The 24143-nt window shown below is 43.9% G+C and overlaps 1 protein-coding gene across 1 annotated transcript in view; it reads right to left on the bottom strand.

The window, feature by feature from the left end:
• The window catches only part of lrpprc (leucine-rich pentatricopeptide repeat containing), a 64892-nt gene that overhangs the window by 17239 nt on the left and 23510 nt on the right, over positions 1-24143 (bottom strand). Inside the window, exons 15-27 of the mRNA XM_056609810.1 lie at positions 22133-22160; positions 21576-21633; positions 20078-20184; positions 19598-19675; positions 19170-19223; positions 18369-18482; positions 16820-16950; positions 15977-16062; positions 12122-12329; positions 7915-8039; positions 6168-6274; positions 3312-3380; positions 3114-3204 (exon numbers count right to left, since the gene is read on the bottom strand). Coding sequence (XP_056465785.1) covers positions 3114-3204; positions 3312-3380; positions 6168-6274; positions 7915-8039; positions 12122-12329; positions 15977-16062; positions 16820-16950; positions 18369-18482; positions 19170-19223; positions 19598-19675; positions 20078-20184; positions 21576-21633; positions 22133-22160 — 1256 coding nt within the window. The remainder of the gene's footprint in view (positions 1-3113; positions 3205-3311; positions 3381-6167; positions 6275-7914; positions 8040-12121; positions 12330-15976; positions 16063-16819; positions 16951-18368; positions 18483-19169; positions 19224-19597; positions 19676-20077; positions 20185-21575; positions 21634-22132; positions 22161-24143) is intronic.

Below are 24143 nucleotides of genomic sequence, written 5' to 3'. Positions count from 1 at the left end.
GGGCACGAGGCGTCACGCTGCAGTCGCACTGCACCGGCCTCCTCCCGTTTCTTGCTTGGCCGGCTTCACAGCCGCAACACGTTTTTTGGTGCTGAGCTTCATGTCGGACCATTTTTTCTTCACCTTATTCGGAATTAAATAACTTTAACGGAATGCAAACAATAGCATATTTGTGAAATGTTTTAAGCTGGATAACAGAAATTGTACATTTTATTTATTATTTAATTAATTTAATTAACAAACCTCTTCCGTAGCCCGACGAACATTGGAAACACTATTCACTGCAACAGTTATTTCCTTCCATATAGCATTCTTTTGCTGGCCTTTAATGCCAGCTTTTAGGCTACCAAATAAAACCAGACGGTTCGCATCCACCAGTGACCCGAGCGTCTCCATTTGGGTCTCGGAAAAATTCCTCTATTTTACCGTTGGACGTTTCTCCATGTCGTAAAAGTTAGGGGCGAGACTTCTGAAGACGTGCTTTTATATGGGCGTGTTACGTTAATTACGATCGATCTCAGCCGCCGTATTTATCAACGCCAAGATCCTTCGTACGCTGGGATTGGTGTGATACGAAGGTTTCGTAAATCTCACGTGGGTCCTATCGTAAAATGAATCATGCGTTCAGATTTGCGCTCATTTCTACGTTCGTTTGATAAATGATGGCCACTATCTGGCCCGCCAGATTATTCTGAAGTTATATGATTTCAGTTTTTTTTATATTGAATATTGGTATCTGGTAGCCCCCTTCAGACCCTGTGTCCATTACAATGGACGTCACATGACGGGGGCTTTTTTTTTAAACTTTTTGCAACGTTTAACACCACTTGAACCCTTAAGTCCATATAAGTGGACGTTTAACAACCAATCAAACGGCAGTATAGCTTTGCTTGTTGACGTATGAAAAAAATCCACCACATGGAAGAGGCATGGCAGGGCTTCACCCCACACGTCGAAGTAAGGACCATTTTCAACAGTTATATTCATAATTATAGATATTTTATAGAAGATTTCATAGTTTTGATACAATATTGAAAGATGGAATGTATAAATAGAAGTGTAATATCATATGTTTCAGTGTTAGTTTTTACACAGGATTTGTTCAAATATCGCTGTCCATTAGAATGGACATTGTGTCCAGCAACCATGTTATTGAACTCAATTTACCAGTATTGATGAATGACCTTATTACTATAAAAACAGTACATCAGAATAAGAGAATGAGTTGATAATCAGTTGAAAATATTCCATATGCAGAATATACAGCCCTTGAAGTCCTTGAACTGATCGACAATGGAAATATCTCTGATATTGATTTATTTTTGTTATTTTTGTTGGTAAATTGTAACCAAAAAAAAAAAAAAAAAAGCTATGATGTTATGTTTTAGAAATTGTTTGGACCTTAGAAAAAAACATAATTTGTAATGTTCAAGTTCATGTTCCATGTAATGTCAATGTTATATAAGACAAAAAATAGGTATGATGTTGTCATATGATGTTGATATTTTAACAACTGTTTGGACCCGATGTCCATTGAAATGGACAAAAAAACAAACAATTAAAGAGTTATGATAAAAAACAAAAAAAATTGATTCTCATTTCTGGTTGCATTAAGGATGGGAAAATGTCATATTTTTCACAACCTTGGAACATAATTGGGGTCTGAAGGGGTTAAATGTAAAGGGCTGGATACAGTAAACTTAATATTTTTTTTCAAAAATCCTGCTACTTTTAGGTGCGCACTACTGCTCTCTCTCAAGCATAGACATGGAAAGAGGAGTGGCTTTACACGTGGCCTTTGCATACAATGAGACACTTTCAACGGACACTTTTACCTGGTAGACTCCGCTGGAGAACCAGGCTGACCACTACACAACTTTTTCACTTTATCTTCACATTTAGGGTGAGGAGTAAGATTTATAACTTATGAGGGGACAAGATCAGCAAATAAAGTCATGTAAAGACCAACAGGCTACATTATGAATGAACTTATTTATTATTTTATACTTCAATAATCACTATCATGTTTGCAGTTTATAACGTGATCAGGCATGACATTTACGTGATTAGGGCATAGTCTTGTTTATATTTACGTCTTTTTAGAGTCATCTAGTGTCTGGTAGGCATATGATATGACTAAGCCAGCTGACAGGCGTCGCAAATAACAGATTCATTTTAATTAATCAATTCCTTGAACTAGCCTTTGATAATGTTCTGGCCCCCCACCTAATAGAACAAGTCCTGACGGGATCTGTCCCGAGGCCAAACTTACTTGCCGACCCCTGGTCTAAGTTATATTATAAAGGGTTAGATTGCAAGTTAGAAACTACGCAACTGCTGATTTGTTGTTGAGGAGTCTAAAACGGATCGTCAATAATTAAAGATCCTCAGATCCCAAGCTTTAACATTTGTTCAACATTCAGTCCATTCCACTGTGATGTCATAGTGTGCTGCATGTAGGTACACACACACCCCTGACAATGCACCCCATACTGAGAGAGCAATCAAACAACTAATCCGTTCAACAGTTTGACCCTCAACTACACTGTAATTTAGGATACACACCAGTAACGCGCGCGCGTGCGTGTGTGTGACAATCAGCTATAACACTCCAATCACCTGTAATCTGCTCCAGTCATCACTAGTGCAATCAGACCACATCTCATCCTTACGCAATGTACTGAGACCATTAACTTATCTCTGCTGATCCAAACACTCTGTGTGTAACACACACACACACACCCCCCCCCCCCCCAAGTCTATATGGCTCGGGCAGCGCAATGGCCCCGTCACTCTGAGAGCATAAGAGCATTAGGATATCGATAGAAATGGTCATTGTTCTGTAATTCAACATGAAGTTGTGCGTCGTTATGGGGAGATGTGTTTGAAGCTCCCACAGCATCTCACATTCGAAAAGTGGTGCAACTCAGTTTCCTTTACTGAGGTCATGCTATATTTAGGTTGATTTTCCACTGCTACAACTCTGTATATTTTCCTCAAAATGGCAGGGTATTGCCAATAAAAAAAAAATCCCATGATGCATTCTGATGTACCGGTATATAGAGCATATTAAGTGAAGTGCATAACTTGTCATGTTAGTGTTTGTGACTTACTACAGCTCCGGAGTATATAGCTGTACATCTCATCCCTGTCGCACTCAAACAGCTTTGCTGTCATCTCCACCATCTGTTCCAAAGACTCCATCTGAACAAAGTAACATCAGTGTGCTCCCGTTAGTCCATTGTTTTATATGGATCACTGTGGTATCTTCTACGTATTGGTTTTAACGGGGGTCTTGTGTAGGAACTGACCTGGTTTCCTGCAATGCATTTCTCTGCATACCACTGGATCCGCCCGGCCTTGGCCCTCAACCCAGGGGTCTGGAGTACAGGAGAGCATCAGACTTAGCATTGCAAACAGCATTCCTGTATCCAAATTACTCAGGTCACTCGTATCTATTTTCCACCAAACAAAAATGAAGGGCACCTTCAATTACAAGACAGAGGCTTAATCTCTCATATATATATATACAAATGAGAACACTCGGTTTTGGTACTCAAAGGGTTGAGTACACTGAGTGGGCTGAGAATGGTGGGCCGACAATAATCTGAAGGGGTTTGTGTGTTAGTACGTGAACGCTAAATACAAGCCGAGATGCTGACGTCATGGCCCTTGCATTACTGTGCACAGCAATGGCAAAGTCCTAGCCGGTGCAATCTGAACCAGATTGGGATTGAGTGTGTGCATAGCCCGCTGTAATCTGGCTGCTCTCCTTTTCCAGCCGACTGTCCCACCCTCCTCCCCATCCCTCCTGCCCTCTGGCCAGCTAGTGGCATTATGTTCCGCCAGCTAAGGGGACACATTAAAGTGTGTTGGCTGGCCCTGTCAGTCTCTCTAATCGTCTGGAGGCCCTGGTGTGCTTCTTCCTCTCCACGATTCCCTTTGCTTAAATCTGCTGAGCTCGAAGAAAACCTGGCAGCTCTGAGCACACACACAAACACACACGTACATATAATGCACTCGGAGGCCCACACACATGTTCTTAGGATTCTAAACCCCTCAAGGATAATCTAAACTGTCTGAGCAGAAACAAAATCCACAGGAATAAGGACTACACAGTCTTTAACATGTATCCATACCAACGGGGGGGATGTCATACATACGAGCCAGCAAAGCTATAATAAGTTTAAAAAAAAAAGTAACAAACCATCTCTTTCCCTTTCAACAGCAATATGAGGTCAGATTACACCGACAATCCAGACACAAAAACATATACACGTAAATATTTGCATTACTCTTTGTGGCCTTGAGAGACACTGTCATCTATATCTGATCTGCGAATGCAATAAAACGGAGTGTGACAAAAGGGAGCCAAACCCTTACCTTTGTTAACGAGCCATCCCCCCCCTCTCCAGGTCACATCCTCATGTTCTCCTAATCCCTTTCCCACTTGTTCCACTCACACGTATCACCCATGCCCCCCCCCCCCCGACTGACACCAAAACACCTAATGACACACCACTTTTTAGCAATACTACCCAACCTCTGCACACACACACACACACACACACACACCCCTGATAATCCCCAAGCTGACTATGACCATTTAGTGTAAAATTGCCCACCTTTCTCTATCATTACATTTAATTAGCTGTGATTCATCAGGCACCAATTATACCAAACATAGCCTAAAGAGACACCACTCTGCTCTGCTACTTGACACTCGCGGTGCAAAAGAAAAAGTATTTATGTGGATGTGTCTGCGAACACAAGTTGAACTACAATACGCACATCCATTAAAATTGACCTCTATATACCACGTTTAAACGTTAAAAAAAAAATTTACACATGACATTGATTTGATATGATTGAATTATGTATCCTTAGTATCCCTACCCCCCGGAACACAACTCTGCCATGTCTAACTCTAAATAACGATCACAGAGAGTTTTAGAAGTAAATACAGTGCATCATGGTTTTGTCAGGCCTATATCTATTGACAACATGTATACTGCAGTCCATCTGTAATGCTACAGGGTCAGCAGTATAAAGGATAACTCTAAAGCCTTCGGTCCAAGCACACCACGACACGGTTGGAGCTGTAATGAGACAATCTCAAAATCCAAGCTGCTACAAGTACTCCAAAAATTGCCATTTCTCTCCCTCCAAATCCATCTATCTAGTCTTTAACACCTAGTACTGTAGGAAATGTCCAACATCTTATGCGCACCTGGGTCAATATTTGATGTCAATAAAGTGAATTATAGCAGAGATAGAGAGGTTTAAGTGGAGGTAGGTTTAGGTAAACCCTCCAAATAAAAACATAATTCCAACCTAATGCAAACCAATGCAAAATTGACTATATAAATCCATGAGACACAAACACTTGGATATCTTTGGAAGCCATTATACTATTTTGACATTTGACCCCTCAATTGAAAGGTCAGGGCAAAGAGTTCATCAAGACAAACAATCCAAATTGCAACATAAGGCCACCAGACGTTGAAGGAAAACATGTGTTCTTATTGAAGGCAATTTACGTATTTATTCTGAAAACCTCTCTTAGCTACTAAACGTCTCTTAGCTACTAAACACTAGATAATCCAATTACGATGGATTTAAGCGATCAAACACAACTTTGATGACAAAAATAACAGAGTCTTTTGTTGTTACTGGAAATAGGGATGTTTATTCTTGATAGTTATTAACCACTAGTTCACATTTAGAGTTTTTGTCGCAGAGTGACATAGTCTGGACTGTTGGAATCAGATATGACATGTATGATATATAGTTTACGTAGATCAAATTAAGTGAAAAAGATTACTATTGATGTGCAAGGTTGGTGCACAGTTAAGAAATACATGCCTCTTGTTGTTGAATGCTTCTTATTTTGTTTTGGGTTGGAATTGTCTGCCATTAAGCTACATTTCTGGACTAAAGTTAAGAATCTAATCTTTCTAGTGGTGTGTCAAATGACTGTTGTATGCGTTTAAATTTTTTTCGCAATTGAGGGTCTTTGCCCGGTACCAGGTCATTTTGGAAAGAGGTTGGGGATGGGCAGCGGGAATAACAAGCTATAATATGCGCACATAATATTGACTGAACTGAAAGTGATAGTACATGTGTTTATAGGGAAGGATAAAACAACTGAGTGAGTGAGTGAGTACCTCAATGATTTTGCGGGCTTCCCGGAAGCGGTTTGTCTGCATGAAGGCAAAGTAAAGGTCGTAGAGCATGGTCATCTCGCCTCGCTCCTGGCTCACAAAGTCCATGGCTGGAACGTCGGCAGGGAGGGAGGAGGAAAAACAGACATTGAGAGGAAACAAAACATTTGTATGAGGAAGAAAATTTGTGAGTTTGGCAGAAACTCAAACCAAAGTAGCAAAGCAAGTGTTTTATGTGCCCCCACACACACACACACACACACACACACACACACACACACACACACACACACACACACACACACACACACACACACACACACACACACACACACACACACACACACACACACACACACACACACACACACGTGGTCGGAAGAAGATTCAACACTCGGGTGATAAAGCTATTCAAGACTCAGATCAGCTCTCAATATTATCTGCCATCACAGATGTTGGGAAAGGAACCTACACACACATTGACATCGATGGGACCAAGGAAAATAAGTCTGGTATCTACATGATAAATGGTTGCATTCCTGAGCCCTGAGACTCTCATGGAGCTTTACTGCACAAGGGCAGTATTTATTTATTGTAGAAAAGGCCCACAGCCGGCAGGGGCTCAGCTTTCAAGTTGCTGTATATCTGAGCATACAAGAGATAAGAGAGGGAGATAGAGAATCTTGACCTTCCCCAGAGGAGGATGGAAAGAGGACTAAACCAAGAGCAATGGTGAGGGAAAGAGGGGGCGAGGTGCTCAACAGCAGGGCATCCACCTGGCGCCACTCCACAGCCACTCGTGTGATGAATTTTACCCTTGACTTTGATGCAGAAGTTATACTGTAGTTTTCCCGCTATGCATGCTTTAGATGGAGCCAGGCCTACACTTTTCTCTCGCTCTCTTCCACAACAGTGCTTCATATGGAACCAAAAAACACATGCTTCAGAAACCAGTAACTTAACATAAACAAGAAAACACAGACCTACATGGGATAGGGGCTCTCAGTTCAATCATTTGATTGAAATAATTTAAAAAGGCCAGAGTTTGTTGGTTTCTGTGTATATCTGCATATCACCCTCTCTGCAATTCCAGCTCTCTCCATCTCAGACACAGTGAACCCCAAAAGCATGCATCTTAGTACGTCATCTACGATCTTCCACATAGTAAGCTCCACAATTTTGGCAACGGTACTACAATAGCGTATTAAACTACTCTGCTCCTAACCGAAGGCTGGTGTGCAGGCTACGCCTCTGTACGTGTGGAGCTGCGTCTGGGCTGGGTTTGATGTTGATGGCTGCGTAAGGGGCCGATCACACAGAGGGGCGTCACTACAAACAAGCTGCCAGCAGAACCATTGTTTGCATCTAGTACGGCGCGGCTGGCCTGTGCTCCTCTCTTGGACGATCCCGCTCTGTATGTTCCCCCCAACGCTGCATCAAGCTTCTAGGAAAATATATAATACAATGACACACCTCGTAAAGATCGCTCATACTCAATGACGCAGACTAACTTTGAAAGAAAAATGGATACAGAAAAAAAAAATGACGTGGGTTGTAACCATGAGGATAACAACTACCCCGCCTTTATAACGCTCAACCTAAATAGCCTTTGAGGAGTTAGGGAAAAGGGGGTTCACTTACAGTTCAGATTAAACCTCTTTATTCCTCCATATTGTAAATGTTCAGGTAAACAAAGAGATCATGAACCGATTCAAACAGATGATCAGTGCAGAGGAGACGGGCCACCAACCTTTCTGCAGTAGCTCTGTGTCTCCGGTCTCCACCAGGCCCACGATGACGTCGTGGATACGGGGCAGCTGGCCGTAACGCTTCTGACACTCCATGGCCGCTTCCAGAGCTGCAGACAGGTCATTACTGCATCACACACACACACACACACACACACACACACACACACACACACACACACACACAGGTGTCAGGTCTGTGCAATCGTATTTCAGGAGAGCGTGTAGGTGGAGAATGGAGCACGTGTCCTGGGTGTTAACCCCCATGGCCTTCCATTCAAGAGCTCTGACCCGCCACAACAATGGCATCCTTTCAATCAATGTCAGTGTTGTGGGGTGAACGAGAGCCCTTTGGCCTCCCCCTGGTGCACTCTATCGACCATTACGCGCGGAGCCGCATAGCCTTGCACACCTGTCTGCCAGGGTAACGACTCCTGTGGACAGGCTTTTAGAGGAGCATTCAGATAATAGACACCAGGACTGACAGCTCTGATCTTTAGAAGCTCTGCTCTCCCCTCCCCTGGCTTCTCACTGGAGGGATACCCCCCCTCACCCACCCACCCACTCACACACACACCTTTACCTCAACCCACCTTTACCTGTGCACTTCTTCTTGACCGATCGAACACACACACACACACACACACACACACACACACACACACACACACACACACACACACACACACACACACACACACACACACACACACACACACACACACACACACACACACACACACACACACCATCACCTCAACTGAAAACCCACACACACACCTCAACCCAACAAACAGGCCTTCACCTCAACTGAACACACATCCCCCTCACTACAACCCCAACACACACAATAAAGGAACATGGAAGAAAGAGAAAGGAGAGATAAAGAGATACGAGAGAGAGCTGGAAGAGCGAGAGCACTTCAATCCCCCATCTATTGTGACAGCACTGCCATCAATCTGGTGATTGGGTTATTACCACGTCAATCATCCAGAGGTCAAAGCAGATAGGTCACGCTTCTTAGCAGAAGGGACAGAGAGAAGAGACAGCTTGAAGCATGGGTTTATAGACGCCATGAGATATAACTTATCCAATAGCTTCCCTCTGATTAATTAAGACGGTCGGGCAAGACGCATGTATAAAGCTGGCCTCAGAAGCCATTCAGAATAAGCAGAGAGAGGAGTGACTATGTGTTCCTTAGAGTTGAAGACATGATGTTTGGAGTAGGAAGATAACAGGAGTTAGGTTGTTCTAAAAAGAGGGACAACATGTCTTGCATCAAGCACTAATCATGTTCACACACACACACACACACACACACACACACACACACACACACACACACACACACACACACACACACACACACACACACACACACACACACACACACACACACACACACACACACACACACACACACACACACACACACAGTGATGGCTGCTCCTGGCGTACAACCAAAATATTCTCCTGGAAGTGGCTAGAGCTCACATCCACTACTGCTCTCCTCAATGAAACCAAAAATAAGTAATGGAAAAAGAAGAAATGAGGCCTGGATGGATGAAATTACACACCCGTCCACCCACCCTCCAACACGCTGATCCTCACCCCCCTCCCGAAGGAGCTAAAGATGTCCAAAGATGAATAATTTCCCCCCCCTAGGTACAATTTAACTGTCACTTTGCGTCTCCACTTACAACGGCGCACAGCCCTGTTAATGCCCCCCCCTCCCTGACTTCCAGACAATTAAGCCCTGTAATGAGAAGGGGTGCTTGAGGAAACCTGAAGGATCCCAGACAAGAAGACCCAGATCCTCCCGCCCTCTCCCAAAATATGAGTGATCAGGAGACAGGCCCCCTCCCCCCCGAGGAAAGGAAAAAAAAAAAAAAGAGAAAGAGAAAGAGAAAGAGAGAGAGAGAGAGAGAGAGAGAGAGAGAGAGCCCCCATTTAACATCCAACACCTCTTACCTCATATCTCCTACCTCCAACCTCACAACTCCTACCTCCTATTTTACATCCAACACCTCTTACCTCATATCTCCTACCTCATACCTCACAACTCCTACCTCCTATTTTACATCCAACACCTCTTACCTCATATCTCCTACCTCATACCTCACAACTCCTACCTCCTATTTTACATCCAACACCTCTTACCTCATATCTCCTACCTCATACCTCACAACTCCTACCTCACATCTCCTACCTTCTTTCTCACATCTGCTACCTCCTAATTGACATCTCCTACCTCCTAATTGACAACTTCTTCAAGCCGTCTCTTTTCTGGAATAATAAGCATCCTGGAGAAACGGCATCATTAGCATGCTACCAGCTAGCGTAACGGTTTAGCGCTAACAAAGCTGCCAGCTAGCATAGCGGTTTAGCGCTAACAAAGCTGCCAGCTAATGTAGTGGTTTAGCGCTAACAATGCTGTCAGCTAGGGTAGCGGTCCAGCCCTAACAATGCTGCCAGCTAGCGTAGTGGTTCAGCCCTAACAATGCTGCCAGCTAGCGTAGTGGTTCAGCGCTAACAATGCTGTGTGGATGGGCATCAAGGCTAACGGAGCTGAGTATATGACGGGCTGTCAGGAGCTAATCTCCCAGAGAAGTGTTCATTAAGTCATTAGTGCTGACACAGCGATGAGACAAGTGCAGGCGAGAGTGACACAGGCTTTGTCCTCCTCTATCCCTCTCATCCATTCCATCACCCCCCTCTCTCCCGTGTCCACACATCTGCTGACACACTCAGGCTGAGTGATGAGGGGGACAGAGACAGGGAGAGAGGGTAGAGAGAGACTATGATGGGATGAAGGTGGTAAGAGTATAAATGATAGGATGAATGTGGTCGGGGGAGAGTATATATGATGAGATTGTGTAGAAGAGTAAAGATTAAAAAAGGTCAGTAAAATGGCATCCACAGGTCTATTATAGCCATCAAGTCAATAGATACCTATAATCCACAGGTCTATAGATACCTTTCATCGACAGGCCTATAGATATCTATAGATACCCATCATCCACAGGTCTATAAATCGCTCTATTGGGGTGCGAGCAGCAGGCAGTACTTCTGTTGTATTTTGCCCCAATGCCATGTTCTGCAGAGTTTGTTCAATCGAAGGCCATCATTTAGGTTTCTGCAGTTTGAATGTATCTGACAACTGGAGGAAGTACTTTTGGTTTAACGTTGGATGCAGTCAATATCATAAAAGCTTTTTTTGTTAATTACCCAGGAGTGAATTAGCCTTCTAATCAAATGAATCTGCGCTCTGCATTTGTGCCAAGAACTGAACCAACGGTGGCTGGAAAACCTCCATATGTACTTGGATACTGGGCGGGCTGGGTGAGTATGGACTGGACCTTTTGTTTGGTCTGCAATGGTGTAAATACACACACTACCTCTAGAGCATGAAGATAAACTCTGTACGCTGTATGAATACACTGTGTGCAAATGTGCACCTTGTGTGTGCATGTAATAGTAAACTGCATAGCTGCAGCAAATACTGCAATTAGTAACCCTGTACATAATTAACATGCTAATGAGTTGATCTACTTAAAAACTTCAGACAAATGGAGTAGAGGGACACACACATACACACAGAATAGAGTACACGTCAGCACACATACACACAGCCAGCTGAATCAGGGCTAAGGGAGGGCTGTACCAGTGACCTCAAAACCCATGTTTAATGACCTCTATTTGCATATCGTAATTTTTGCTGAAAAGCATCAATGAGCCATTTCAGACCAAACAAACATTTATAAACATAAAGCACATGCACACACCCTTACCAGGGGATAATGGCAGTTGGGGGTGGGTTGTTGTTTGTGTGCATGTGTGGTGGGGAGTGTGGGGGGAGGGGGGAGGGGAGGGGTTGCAGCTGGCCAATACCCAAACAAACAAAGCCTGGCTATCAAGCCACGCAATTTACAAATCTTCTCTCTGTCTGGACCGCTGACCCAGAACGAGACCCCAGCTATGATCATGTGGGGGTGGGGACGGAACCAAAGGCTCATTGAAATACACACACACACACACACACACATCGGGTATGTTTTGAAACAGAAAGCAGTCGATCTTTCGGTGAGTAGGAGACAGCAGAGCAAAAGGGACAACATGAGTAACCCAATATGTTTAAGTATCCTTTGTCAAGACGCACCGCTGTCTCAGGTATGAGGCAGCATACGTGACTGTCGGGAGCGGCCGTACCTGTGCAGGTAGGCGGTGATCAGCGGGGAGCAGAGGTTGGCGGTGGGCTTGGCCAGCCCCAGAGAGAAGATGGTGTCCTGCAGCTGGCGGATGGAGGCGGCGTCCCCCTTGGCCCCCAGGTTGTTGAGCGCATGGAAGAGTAGGCTGGCGTTGGCGTCGTTCACCACCACCTCCTTCTCCTTCATCTCCTTCAGGATGTCCATGGCCTCTGGAGGGGGGGGCAGAGGAAGAGTAAACGCACTGTAAACATTTGTGTCTTGGTGTTCATGTCATAACTGCTATGGGGACAAAGCATTTAATGCTGGCTTTGGTCGCAACATAGTGTTTGAGTGATGGTGTGTGAGTGATCACTTTGATTGATTTTATGATTTCGAGGCCTTTGGACTCTGTTGAGGACTCTGTGAGGGTAAGTGTAAATAAACAATGAAATGTACATAGAAAGACCAGTAGGAGAGGGAAAGATTAAGAAAGAGAACGGGCGTTGATTGAGGGCCAGCCAAAAGAGAGGAGAAGTTGAATGAAATGAGCATAATAGAGGACTGAAACGTGGGGAATAGAGAATAAAATCAATAGAGAAAAACAGTAAGGCAGAGAGAGGGAAAGCCGGGTGTGTGAATGTGATAAAGGACCCCTTTAGCTAATTTCATGTGGGGAAAACAAATCCATAATAAAACAGCATTTTGCGCTCAGCAGGAACTCTAACCCAAGCCCGTATAATGCCAACTCTGCACTAATTGCTACTTGCGGTTTTCTAAACGAGACTACAATTACCGGACCCCTACAATGGAGGTTGGCTTTCTGCTGTGGCCGCATGGAAGGCACACGGGGGGGCTAAATTATAGGCCTGCGCTGGGGAAGGCCAGCCGCGGCAGAGAGCCGGCAGGCTGGGGGCTGGACCGCTGGTCAAGCCCTGCCCATAATGGAGGGCTTTTTACTATGCCCTGCCACCATCTGGCCAATCCCTTTCAGGCGCAATTATCAACAGAGTGTGTTCATATGTGTGTGCTTGTGTGTGTGTTTATAGGTCCACACCCGTGCAGCTGTGAAATATTGGAAGCAGGCTTATTAAGATGTGTTTACTGTCAGCTTAGACGGCAGCTAATGGCCTGACAGCGATACAGCCGCTCTCTTCCACGGATACTAATCAACGCTGCCTGTCCGAGACGACCGCAGTCAGACATGAGGTGGGAATATGGAGCCGTGGAGAGAGAGGTTTAAAGAAGGCCTTGTAGAAATGGCGATGGAATTTCAACTACTGGCAAGGTACGAGGTCATATTGCCTCGTTCTTGACTGACACACATGAACTCAAAATAAAGAAGACCCTTGATGTAATGACGTGCATTCAGAGGAGTATACTAATGGGAAGAATAAATGTATCTGGTCAACCACGCACACAGAATGGGATGCCAAGTGCTTTGGTATCCCATCCAGTGTCCCTGTTTTCCCCCCTCTTAATGCTGTTTGTTATGGCAATCAACAAACAGAAATCTGGGAAGGGGAGCAGGGGCAAAAAAAAAAAAAAAAAGGTGAATCATCGTCAAATCAAGTAAGGCTCAAGAAGGTTACTAGAAAGTCAGTCATCTTTTTTCTTGTTTAACCTTGAGTATACATGCATTCTTGTTTGATATGTTTAACCTTGAGTTTATGTGCATTCTTGTTATTAATAATTATTTATTCTGGTTGCAAACAATCATTTAAAAACATGCATATGAAGGTCATGTTAGGAGGGGAATAGGCATAGTAGTACATCTAAAGGCTTGACCCAAAGGCTGTGTGATTGAGCATCAGTGCCTCTCTCGGTCTCCCTCCCTTCGTCTCATCCCTTCTTCCATCCATACCTGTCTGCATCACTCTCTGACACACCCACTAATCACTCAGACCAATGGCTTGGAGTTGATCTGCCCAAATGGAGCCTCAACTAGCTACGTTCCACCTCCCAGCAAGCCTTCCTCTCTCCCTCCAGCTCTCCATTCATCTGTCCGTTTAGCCAGTATGCATAACCATCAGCTCAGCCAGCCATCGCAGCCAGCAAAGCGAGCCCCACACACACACACACACACACACACACACACACACACACACACACACACACACACACACACACACACACACACACACACACACACACACACACACACACACACACACACACACACACACACACACACAGCTGAGAGGCAGGCGAGCCAGGTAAACAAACATCACACAGCCCATTGGTTCATCTAATGTTCCACAGCTTGACTTTTAGACATGTTTTTACCCCCCAAACACACAAATGTACAAAATGGAAACAAACGTACAGACTCAATCTTGAAGCCGGGGTGCCCAACTCCGGAGATATCAGAATAAGTTTGATTTGAAATTACCCAACTGAAAAAAAAAACAGCATCCCTACATGCTTCAAAGCCACTCCCTCCCTGGCTAACTGGTGGAGAACGAATCGGTCAGTAGGTCTGCCCAGCCTTGTCTAACACTGTGCGATGCACAGCGAGTGCACGGGCAGAGGGAGTGCAGGTAGGCGGGTGGTTAGTTTGACTGACAGGTTGGCCATCCTATCATTTCATTTTGGCCGAATCAAATGTTTGGCTGGACTTGCTACAGGCCTAAAACAGCTTAGATACTGGATTGAGTTATTTTCTGATCAGAGTATTTGATGTATTGTTTCCTGTCAGGATGTAAATAAAATTTCAGTAAATACGAAAAATTAAGATTCTTAAATAAATTAGACTAGCCCAGTTTTAAAGGGGTGCCTAGAGAAAGTGTGAGGTGAGTCTACAAATGTAAAGCATAGAAGGACAGAAAGGGCAGAGGGCTCTGCGGTGGAATCAGCCTTGAGTTAAGCCTAGAAGCTCAACTCCCCTCAGCTCATGTGGTCCTTATATTATTCAACGTTCAACGAGGTGCCCAAGTGGTAACATTGGCCGTGATTGAGCCGACATTTTGGGTTTGTAGTAGAAAATCTTTGAATAGCAATACATTTTCCAAATCAAGAAAATAAATTCAAATGAAAATCATTGTCAAAACCAAAATCCGGCAATCGAGCAGCATGAACACCTCTGAGTAAGGATTATCCCCTCTCCTAGTAGGAGAGATTAAATCGAGTAAAGAAACACCAAGATACAGATACAGAGAAACCCAGAAAAAGTTTCTTGGAAACAAAGGTTGAAGTCAGTGTTGTGGAAGCGGGGGGGAGAAGGGCTGAGAACAAAGCTGCTAGAGAGGTGTACGGGAGGCGGGGGGCCTACACCGGGGTGGGGGCAGGATCACATTAGGGTTAGCCATGTGTGCAAATGTGGATGACAAGCGTGCCCTCCATATGAACACTCAGCTAATGGCAATATGTTAGTACCGCCCGCCCACGCACGCACGCACGCACCACACGCACACACACACACACACACACATTCCTATCCACCAAATTTCTTTTTGCTTGAATTCACATGCAAATGTGCATGCGTCCACGCGTGTGTATGAAATGCTCAAGCACTTTGGCGGACATGATCTGCCATTAGAATCAGGGCGGATTTCAGTAATTCCAGAAAAATACCCACAGTCCTGTAATTTTCCCGCTTGTTCTCATTTCTACGTGACATAGATGGGTGTGAGGGAGGGAGAGAGGGGGGGGGGGGGGTGACCGGACTGAGGGAGGGCTGTGTGTGTGTGTGGATTGACAGGTGATACGTTGTGGCTGTCCATGTGTTCATGGATCCGTGTAGCAACACTGATGGGTCATCAGACGATGTGGAGGGAGGGAGATGCGCGCGCTCACACACACACACACACACACACTCAATGTGACATCGGCAAGGGGCCCAAGAAGAGGTTGACCCCTGGGGGTCATATGTCACACTCACCCTCCACTCTCCCACTCTTGGTGAGGGCCTTCATCAGGCCGATGTATTTACCGGCATCCAGCGCGACAGAGGAGTCCCTGCGACACCTGGGGACAGATGGAGACAGGTAGAGAGACAGGGACAGATAGAGAGAGGTAGAGAGACAGGGACAGATAGAGAGAGGTAGAGAGAGGTAGAGAGACAGGGACAGGTAGAGAGAGGTAAAGAGACAGGGACAGATAGAGAGAGGTAGAGAGACAGGGACAGATAGAGAGAGGTAGAGAGACAGGGACAGATAGAGAGAGGTAGAGAGACAGGGACAGATAGAGAGAGGTAGAGAGACAGGGACAGATAGAGAGAGGTAGAGAGACAGGGACAGATAGAGAGAGGTAGAGAGACAGGGACAGGTAGAGAGAGGTAAAGAGACAGGGACAGATAGAGAGAGGTAGAGAGACAGGGACAGATAGAGAGAGGTAGAGAGACAGGAACAGATGGAGAGACCGGGACAGATGGAGAGACAGGCAGAAGTAGAGACAGTCAATACAATGCTCAAACAAAAAGGCATGACTATAAATTGAACTGTGGATTTTGTGTGAGAAAGACCAAATAGATCTACATTTATAGTATTTACAATAATATAGTCATAAAAACCTGAAGCTGAACCATGCATTGATGTCTCCTTTAATACTCCTCATGTCACACTTTAATTTCCAAGATTGCCTACAACAGTGTGTGTGTGTGTGTGTGTGTGTGTGTGTGTGTGTGTGTGTGTGTGTGTGTGTGTGTGTGTGTGTGTGTGTGTGTGTGTGTGTGTGTGAATGTTGTGCGTGCGTTGCATGTACGCATGCATGAACAAACACTCACAGCTCTCTCTTTAGGCTGAGGGCCTCCTCCAGGTTGTCGTGGCGACAGCAGAGGTTGATGAGGACGGCGTAAGTGCCGGTGGTCATCTCGTCCTCGTACTTCTGCTTCATCTCGAGAGCCCGCTCCAGGTCCTGATTGATCACGATGGCAACAAACAAACAGAGAGTCAGGTGTTTGATTGGATTAGGTGCATGCAAATGAGCTGATTGGACAGCAGCTAGACACGTTGCAGCTGTACGGTCTGCAGTCTGGAGCGACGACTAGCAGGGCGGCGGCTAGCGTTCATGGGGTGTGGATAAGGTCCTACGGATCATCACCATTCCTCCCAAACCAGTAAATGGTCAATTTACTCGTTTATACAGCGCTTTTCTAACCAGTGGCCAGTCAAATTGCTTTACCATATTGCCCAACATTCACACATTCATGCACCGACGGCAGTGTCAGCATATGGGGTCAGAACAGTCTCAATAATAATGAATGCACAGAGAAGGATTCACAAATGTGAAGGAACTCTCTGTGGTCAATCAGATGCCTCCCTCGTTTTCAGCCAATCACATGACTGCAGTTCCAACCTCTGAAGAATAAGTCCAGCCTCCGAGCCTCCCGGTTCCCTCAGTCAAATGTCTATGGGAAATAACATGTTTTTTTTGAGGGATCGTACATAGAAAATCTCTAGGTGGCGAAGAAGTAAAAGCTGTGTCACGTTTTGAACTACACACTTTTTCCATCTACTTTCGACTGGGTTTTGGGATTGTCGGTGCCGTTAAAGTAGTAAACGGCACCGACATTCTAAAAACCCAGTCAATGCAGTCATGTGATTGGCTGAAAACGAGGGAGGCATCTGATTGGCTACAGTTTTCAACAGTTCCTTGTTGAAAAAAATACATTTGTGAATCCAGCCACGTCAGGACAGTTCACACACAAATAACAAGTTCACAAATGAAAAGCGTCTTGTAAATTCAAGTTTAACAGTTTGTATAAATGTAACAACATCCAAATACATTTTGATGACAATTGCAAATATTTTTTTAATACATATATTTATGGATTTATATTACGGTACATTTATTTAAAACAAGACACATTTGTGTGTGGATCAGAAATGTGTTTGTGAAACTTATTTTTGTTCATGGATTTATTTTACATTTATTTATCCATTTGTGTGTTCATTGAAATGTATTTGTGAGAAGAGAGTAATTTATATATAAATCACAAAATACATTTGTGAATCCTTCTCTGTGCATTCATTATTAATGAGACTGTTCTGACCCCATAACAGCAAGCTGGTCAGGACTAGTCGGGGTGAGACGACTTGATCGGGGACACCTCAACTCTCTTGGGGGAGAGCTAGGAGGAGCCGGTGATCAAACTAGCAACATTCCTAGTGTTCCCTTCCCCACAAAACACAGACCAAGTAACTATGTCTTCAACACTTTCCAACAGGATAATAACGAGTGTAGAAAAGCTGTCAAAGAAAAAATAAAATGTGTCAAACGGAGGAAGTGAAGAAGAACAGAGATAAAGAGAAGACCTTGTTCCACTGTCCTACCTCTTTGGCACAAAGGGCTAGTATGATTTGTTTCACCACAACGCCCACTGGTTTGTTTTCAGCTTTCAGTTCGGCTAACTTCGTCTCCAGCACCTCTAGTTTGGCCCCAGTGGCCTTATCAAAAGAAAGAGAGAGCGAGAGAGAGACACACACACACACACACACACACACACACACACACACACACACACACACACACACACACACACACACACACACACACACACACACACACACACACACACACACACACACACACACACACACACATTACTACTTTAAATATGGTAAGATTGAGCCCCTCCCCTTCAGTAGGCTTTCAGAACTCATAAAACTCTAACACAGCGTTCAGTACTCTCTAACTGGTTCTGCTCTGTGTGACACCTTCTATCATAGGCTGGGCTGGCTGGGGGAGCGAGAAGGGTCCAATGGAGGGTTGAACAAAGATTCTTATAAACATAAAGAGACGTATGGGCAGGCCAGCATTTTGGATTTGTACAAGTTATAGGATGTGCTTTTATTGATAACATTATCAAAATCACAATTTAATAGCATTGACTACAGATATGTCCAGGTTGTTTTAAAATGTTATGTGTTGAATCGCATGATAAACGGGAACTAAATTATCGATCAACACGTAATAAAAAAGCATAAAAGTAATATACATTTCTTGAATTGTGGAATTTGTTTAAATGAATATGTAATGGTTAATGCCTCACTATATGTGCCAGTTTATTGACATTAAGTAGATAGAAATGCTTGAAGGAAATTTTGCGATGCATACAGCGGTGTTCTACTCACAGTGTTGGGCGCCGCTGAGGTCATCTCTTTGGGGTTCACCAGTTTAAGAACATCCTGAAATACAAAACATAAGATGAGATAAAAAACAATAAGCCTGAGATGGCTAACAGAGGAAACACTTTGAATTTTTACTACAATGAACACGCACTATTTAGTTCACTGTATCAATCTTACTCTTTTCCAAGCCGACCCCTCTTTTCCATATATACTTACAGTATATGTACATCAATTGGCCACTTTACTCTTACCTACTTGGAATCTTTAAGAATTAAAATATAGTTTTATCTCTCTAGTTGGGTGAAATAAAATACTCTTTGCATAAAATGACAGACATAGAAGCTAAAAAGGACTCTTCCATAAAACCCTTTTTGAGTTGGATAATTCTCCATCATATCAAATGGGCAGGTTGGAGACATGAAGACATTCACCTTAATGAGCTCTGGGACCTGGTACGAGTCCAGGAGGTTCCTCATGCCTCTATAGATGTTGAAGGAGATGGTGATCTTCTGGAGGAATACAGGAGCAGATATCACCAATAATTCAGGAGAATCATGTTTTGATGAGCAGAGTGAGACATGCCTGCACTATTTCTTCAGGAGGAGTCAACCGGCATTCATTAGTAATTAGTAACACACACACACACACACACGCACACACCTTAGAATCCAAAACATGCAAAAAAGAGAATTTCCAAAATATTGTGATTCTCATGTGTATACACAAGTAGATCATCTTTTAACAGTAAGTATTTCAAGCAGTTTACAGCACTTGTAACCTGTGCCCTCATTGGCCACACCCCCGTAGCCCACATGTATGATGCAGCTTGTCTGCATATATCCATGGAAATAAAGACGTAAACATAATGTTCACAACAAAAGTACTGTTGTGTATTGTGTGTGTGTGGGTACCTGTTCACTCAGCTTGTTAAAGTACTCCTGCAGTTTGGTCTCATGTGCACGGACCTCTGCTTCAGTCATGCTGTCCACCAGGTTGTACAATAGAAATGAAGCAGTGTCTAGACATGGAAGGACACAGATACACACATACACACACAGACACACAGTCAAGGGAGTGCATTTCATTTGTCATTGTGCCAGTCACAGGGGCCATTTGTGCATTAATACATGTTTTTTTCTGTAACCTCTGCAGTGTGCGTTAAAGTGATAGCATTCTGCTGACAGAGGCTTCACTCTGCTGTGTGATAGAATGCATTGCAAGCCACAGTGACAGCACCCCCCACACACACACAGACAGTCTAACAGAATGTGACATGGATAACCGTCTCGATCGCTCCCACCAGCACACACACCAGTGCAGGCGTGGGGCAAGGGGGCGTGATGGGGAGGAGGCATGGAGGGGGGGGGGGGGGAAGCGCACACTTTGCAAGACACACACACACTGACACGGAGCGACACTTCCTCTCCACACACACACACACACACACACACACACACACACACACACACACACACAGTGTCATATCAGAGATTCTGTTCCGTTATGACACACTCTTACAACTCAGCGCTGTGTCAGCAGCCAGGGTCTATGTCTACTGACAGAGACTCAGATCGCACTCACACACACCTAATGCAACAGAGACTGCAGATGTGCACGGACGATAAAAGCACTCAAACACGTGCAGGACATTTGCCAGTCAGTTGAGTTGGTTCAGTAGCAAGGAACAAGCTAGGAGCAAAGGCGCACGACAATCACACTGAAGAACACGCACACGTGAGGACAATCATGTCTTCTGCTGAGAAAGCGAATGAGCAGACTCAAATATGACATGGTCAGGTTGAGCGTGATCTGGGATCCAGCGGTCCGACTGTGTTAGAACGGCTGGAAGGGGGGGGGGGGGGGGGGGGGTCAGCACAGAGACTGGGCCAGAGACCAACCACTGAACCGCCGGAGGTCTTCCTTGTCTTTGTTCCAATTAAAGGGATATTTTATCAAACAAAAACTGGTATTTCTACAGTGGCCAGGCAACACCATGTTGATTTGACCTCTTTTTAGACATTTTTTACTGTTACCGTTTCACTATTAATATCCAATCACGTGCTCCCAGAGCCCCGCTTCCATCAACATGATCTGTTTTAACAAACATGAAGCGCCTGAAAAGAAACTTCAGCTCGTCTGCCTTCAGACTTTAGATATGAAATCCAAAGTCTGATTTGTGAGACTAGGCTTCGCTTAATAAATCCCATTTTGCTCATCCCAGTGCGGTTTCTTTAACAGAAAAGCACACAGGCCCATCTCAATTCAAACCTTGGTCTATTCATCAATTCAATTATTTCAGTAAAATATACACCTACATACACTCAATATAAATGCATTGATATTCATGTCTGCGGTTTGAAGTGTACACATAATGCACTTGACTTCTTGCATAAAGTCTGCTGGGCTTACCAGCGGGCTTGGAGTTGCCTCTAGTGAAGCGAGCGTCTCTGTAGAGGAGGTCGGTGATCTATAGGAAAAAGTGAAAACAATCAAATATACAACATATCTCAACCACAAGGCCATTTAATGAGGAATTCCATCGGACCGATTAGTGCTTCATAAAAACACATGACTGAGAACTGCTGAGGCTACTTTAAACTCATACTTTTACAACCACATGAATTACACAACAAAATTAATGAGTTGCATTCATTGGCCTGAAATGTGAAGCACAGAAATGAAATCATTATAATAATATTATTATCATAAATAATAAATTACGAAATAAATAATATCTTTTTTCAATAAGAAAAAAACACAATACTACTGAGCACCACTGGGGTCATATGGTTTAACAAAATGTAAACACATCAATGGACAACTATATGTTGCACTTCATGGATGCAGTCGAGGAGCCCATCCTGTTTGGTAGTCCGTATGACTGGTACAGAGGTATCTTTCTACCATGGGACCCGGGAGGGCTTCTTACAATAAGCCTTGATAGACCGAAGAGATGGGAGACTTACCTTTACCATGCTCTCGATATCGCTGAACCTGCGGGGGGCAGTAGAGGACAAGGAAAAGATCAGCTGATATAGAAGACTATCCTCACCTAGCAGACTGGTGATCATCCATTTATTCTTGACACTTCTAGTGTTTTTCTTTCAGGCACATTTCAAGTTTCTCTTTCAGGAGTTTCTAAACTCGCCCGTCTCCTTGTTAAAATGTTGACCTTCTGGTCAATGGCACTTCTACCCAAGCTGATATAAACTGTATTAGGGTGCTAGCAAAATAATCCCTTCCATTCTTTTTTTCAAACTTAAACAACACATCAACTACTAATTGTTTTTCAATCGGGGGGTCAAAGTACAAAAAGAGTTTGAAGGTTTGTGTGGTGGACTGACATATTCCTGAAGAACTGAAAAACACAAAACCGACAGCATGCAGCAGTCAGCACACTAAATGATGACAACTGAGACATTTCCAGAGTTGTCAGCTATTTGGACATCTGCATGAGAGGGGGAGTGAATGGGTGATTGCAGGAAAGAAGAGGGAAGGAATTTAATGATTTAATTATCCACTGACCTTGCCTTTGACAAGGGCAGATCCCATAACACACACACACACACACACACACACACACACACACACACACACACACACACACACACACACACACACACACACACACACACACACACACACACACACACACACACACACACACACACACACACACACACACACACACACGAATCACAGACCTTCTACCCATTTCGCACATGCAAACCAAACATAGTACTGGACCAGTTATTCCCTCTACAATACCCCACTACTGGACCAGTTATACCCTCCATAATACCTCTGTAGAGTACCACTAAAATGCTCTACCCACAGAAAAAAATGTTTGCCTGCTTTGTCCTTACAATGGCACATACAATGAGAAAAGTCTGCCATCAGCTCTGTACAATAGAGCAATCTGAAGCAGAGAGGTAGGGTCCAGCGATGTGAAGGGGCCAGACTGGACATTGCCTCTCTTTTTGTGCCGCTTTACAGACATTTTCTGACATTCAGGTCTTCAGTTAACACCTTAACTTGGACCGTGGACTGTCCTATTAACTCCACATGGAAGATCACTTTATTATGGAACGTGAATATAAAGTCAACAGAGTTGGGTGTCGAGACTTTTAGTATTTATTTTAGTATTTAGTATTTTTTTGACTATCGTTGCAGGGTCCATCAAGGTCTATAGACCCAAAACAATAATTACTTTTAATTAATATCATTAATAACATTTACACATAGTAAAAATGTAAGCCTAAGCTTCATGTTCAGTGAAATGTGTAAAGGCCGTTTTTTACGGGGGTCACACTGGTGAGTACGAAAGCCAAAGCTGCCAGGGTTGGTATAATATTTGTTTGTGCCCGTTTTGTTGGTTGTGTAATAAGTCAGAACTACATTGGCCAAGACGCGTCGCACAAACTGCCCATCCAAAATGCATTGCATATTCGAAAAAGGCAAACGCGCAAAAGTCACAACACAACTGTAAACCTCTCAAAACAAATGCAAAAGCCAAAACACAAACCTCATTAATTCAGCTGTAGTCTATTCATGCTAGAGAAGCTAGGCAAAATATACTATAATGTGGAATATTATACATCCAGGGCTGTGGATTAACCTGTGTGAAGAGAAATGTTTCAGGGAAAGGCAGCCACTCGATCACAGTGGTGAGAAGAGGAGAGCAATCATGGCTCAGCTGAACAACTGAACAACTGATTTTGAAATGGTTTGAAATTTGAAATTGTAATGCACCAGTCAGAGACAGTTTTCATATAAATGTTGGTCAGCTACAGAGAAGGTTGCAACTGTATAGGCGAAAGGCCCATGCTATGAGATGCATATTTCGGTTAAGTCATGATAACAAGATCTTATCTCGTTATGAGGACTCAAAAAGCAATCAATCAGATTCCATGCCTCCTCCTCAAGTGGCAAACAAAAGCCTTTCAGTGGTATTCAGACCCATTTATACAAAGCAGT

Source organism: Gadus chalcogrammus, chromosome 15 (genome assembly GCF_026213295.1).
Source record: "Gadus chalcogrammus isolate NIFS_2021 chromosome 15, NIFS_Gcha_1.0, whole genome shotgun sequence".
NCBI classification, from domain to species: domain Eukaryota; kingdom Metazoa; phylum Chordata; class Actinopteri; order Gadiformes; family Gadidae; genus Gadus; species Gadus chalcogrammus.
The sequence above is the reverse complement of the archived record's forward strand: the minus strand, read 5'-3'. Positions and strand labels throughout refer to the sequence as shown.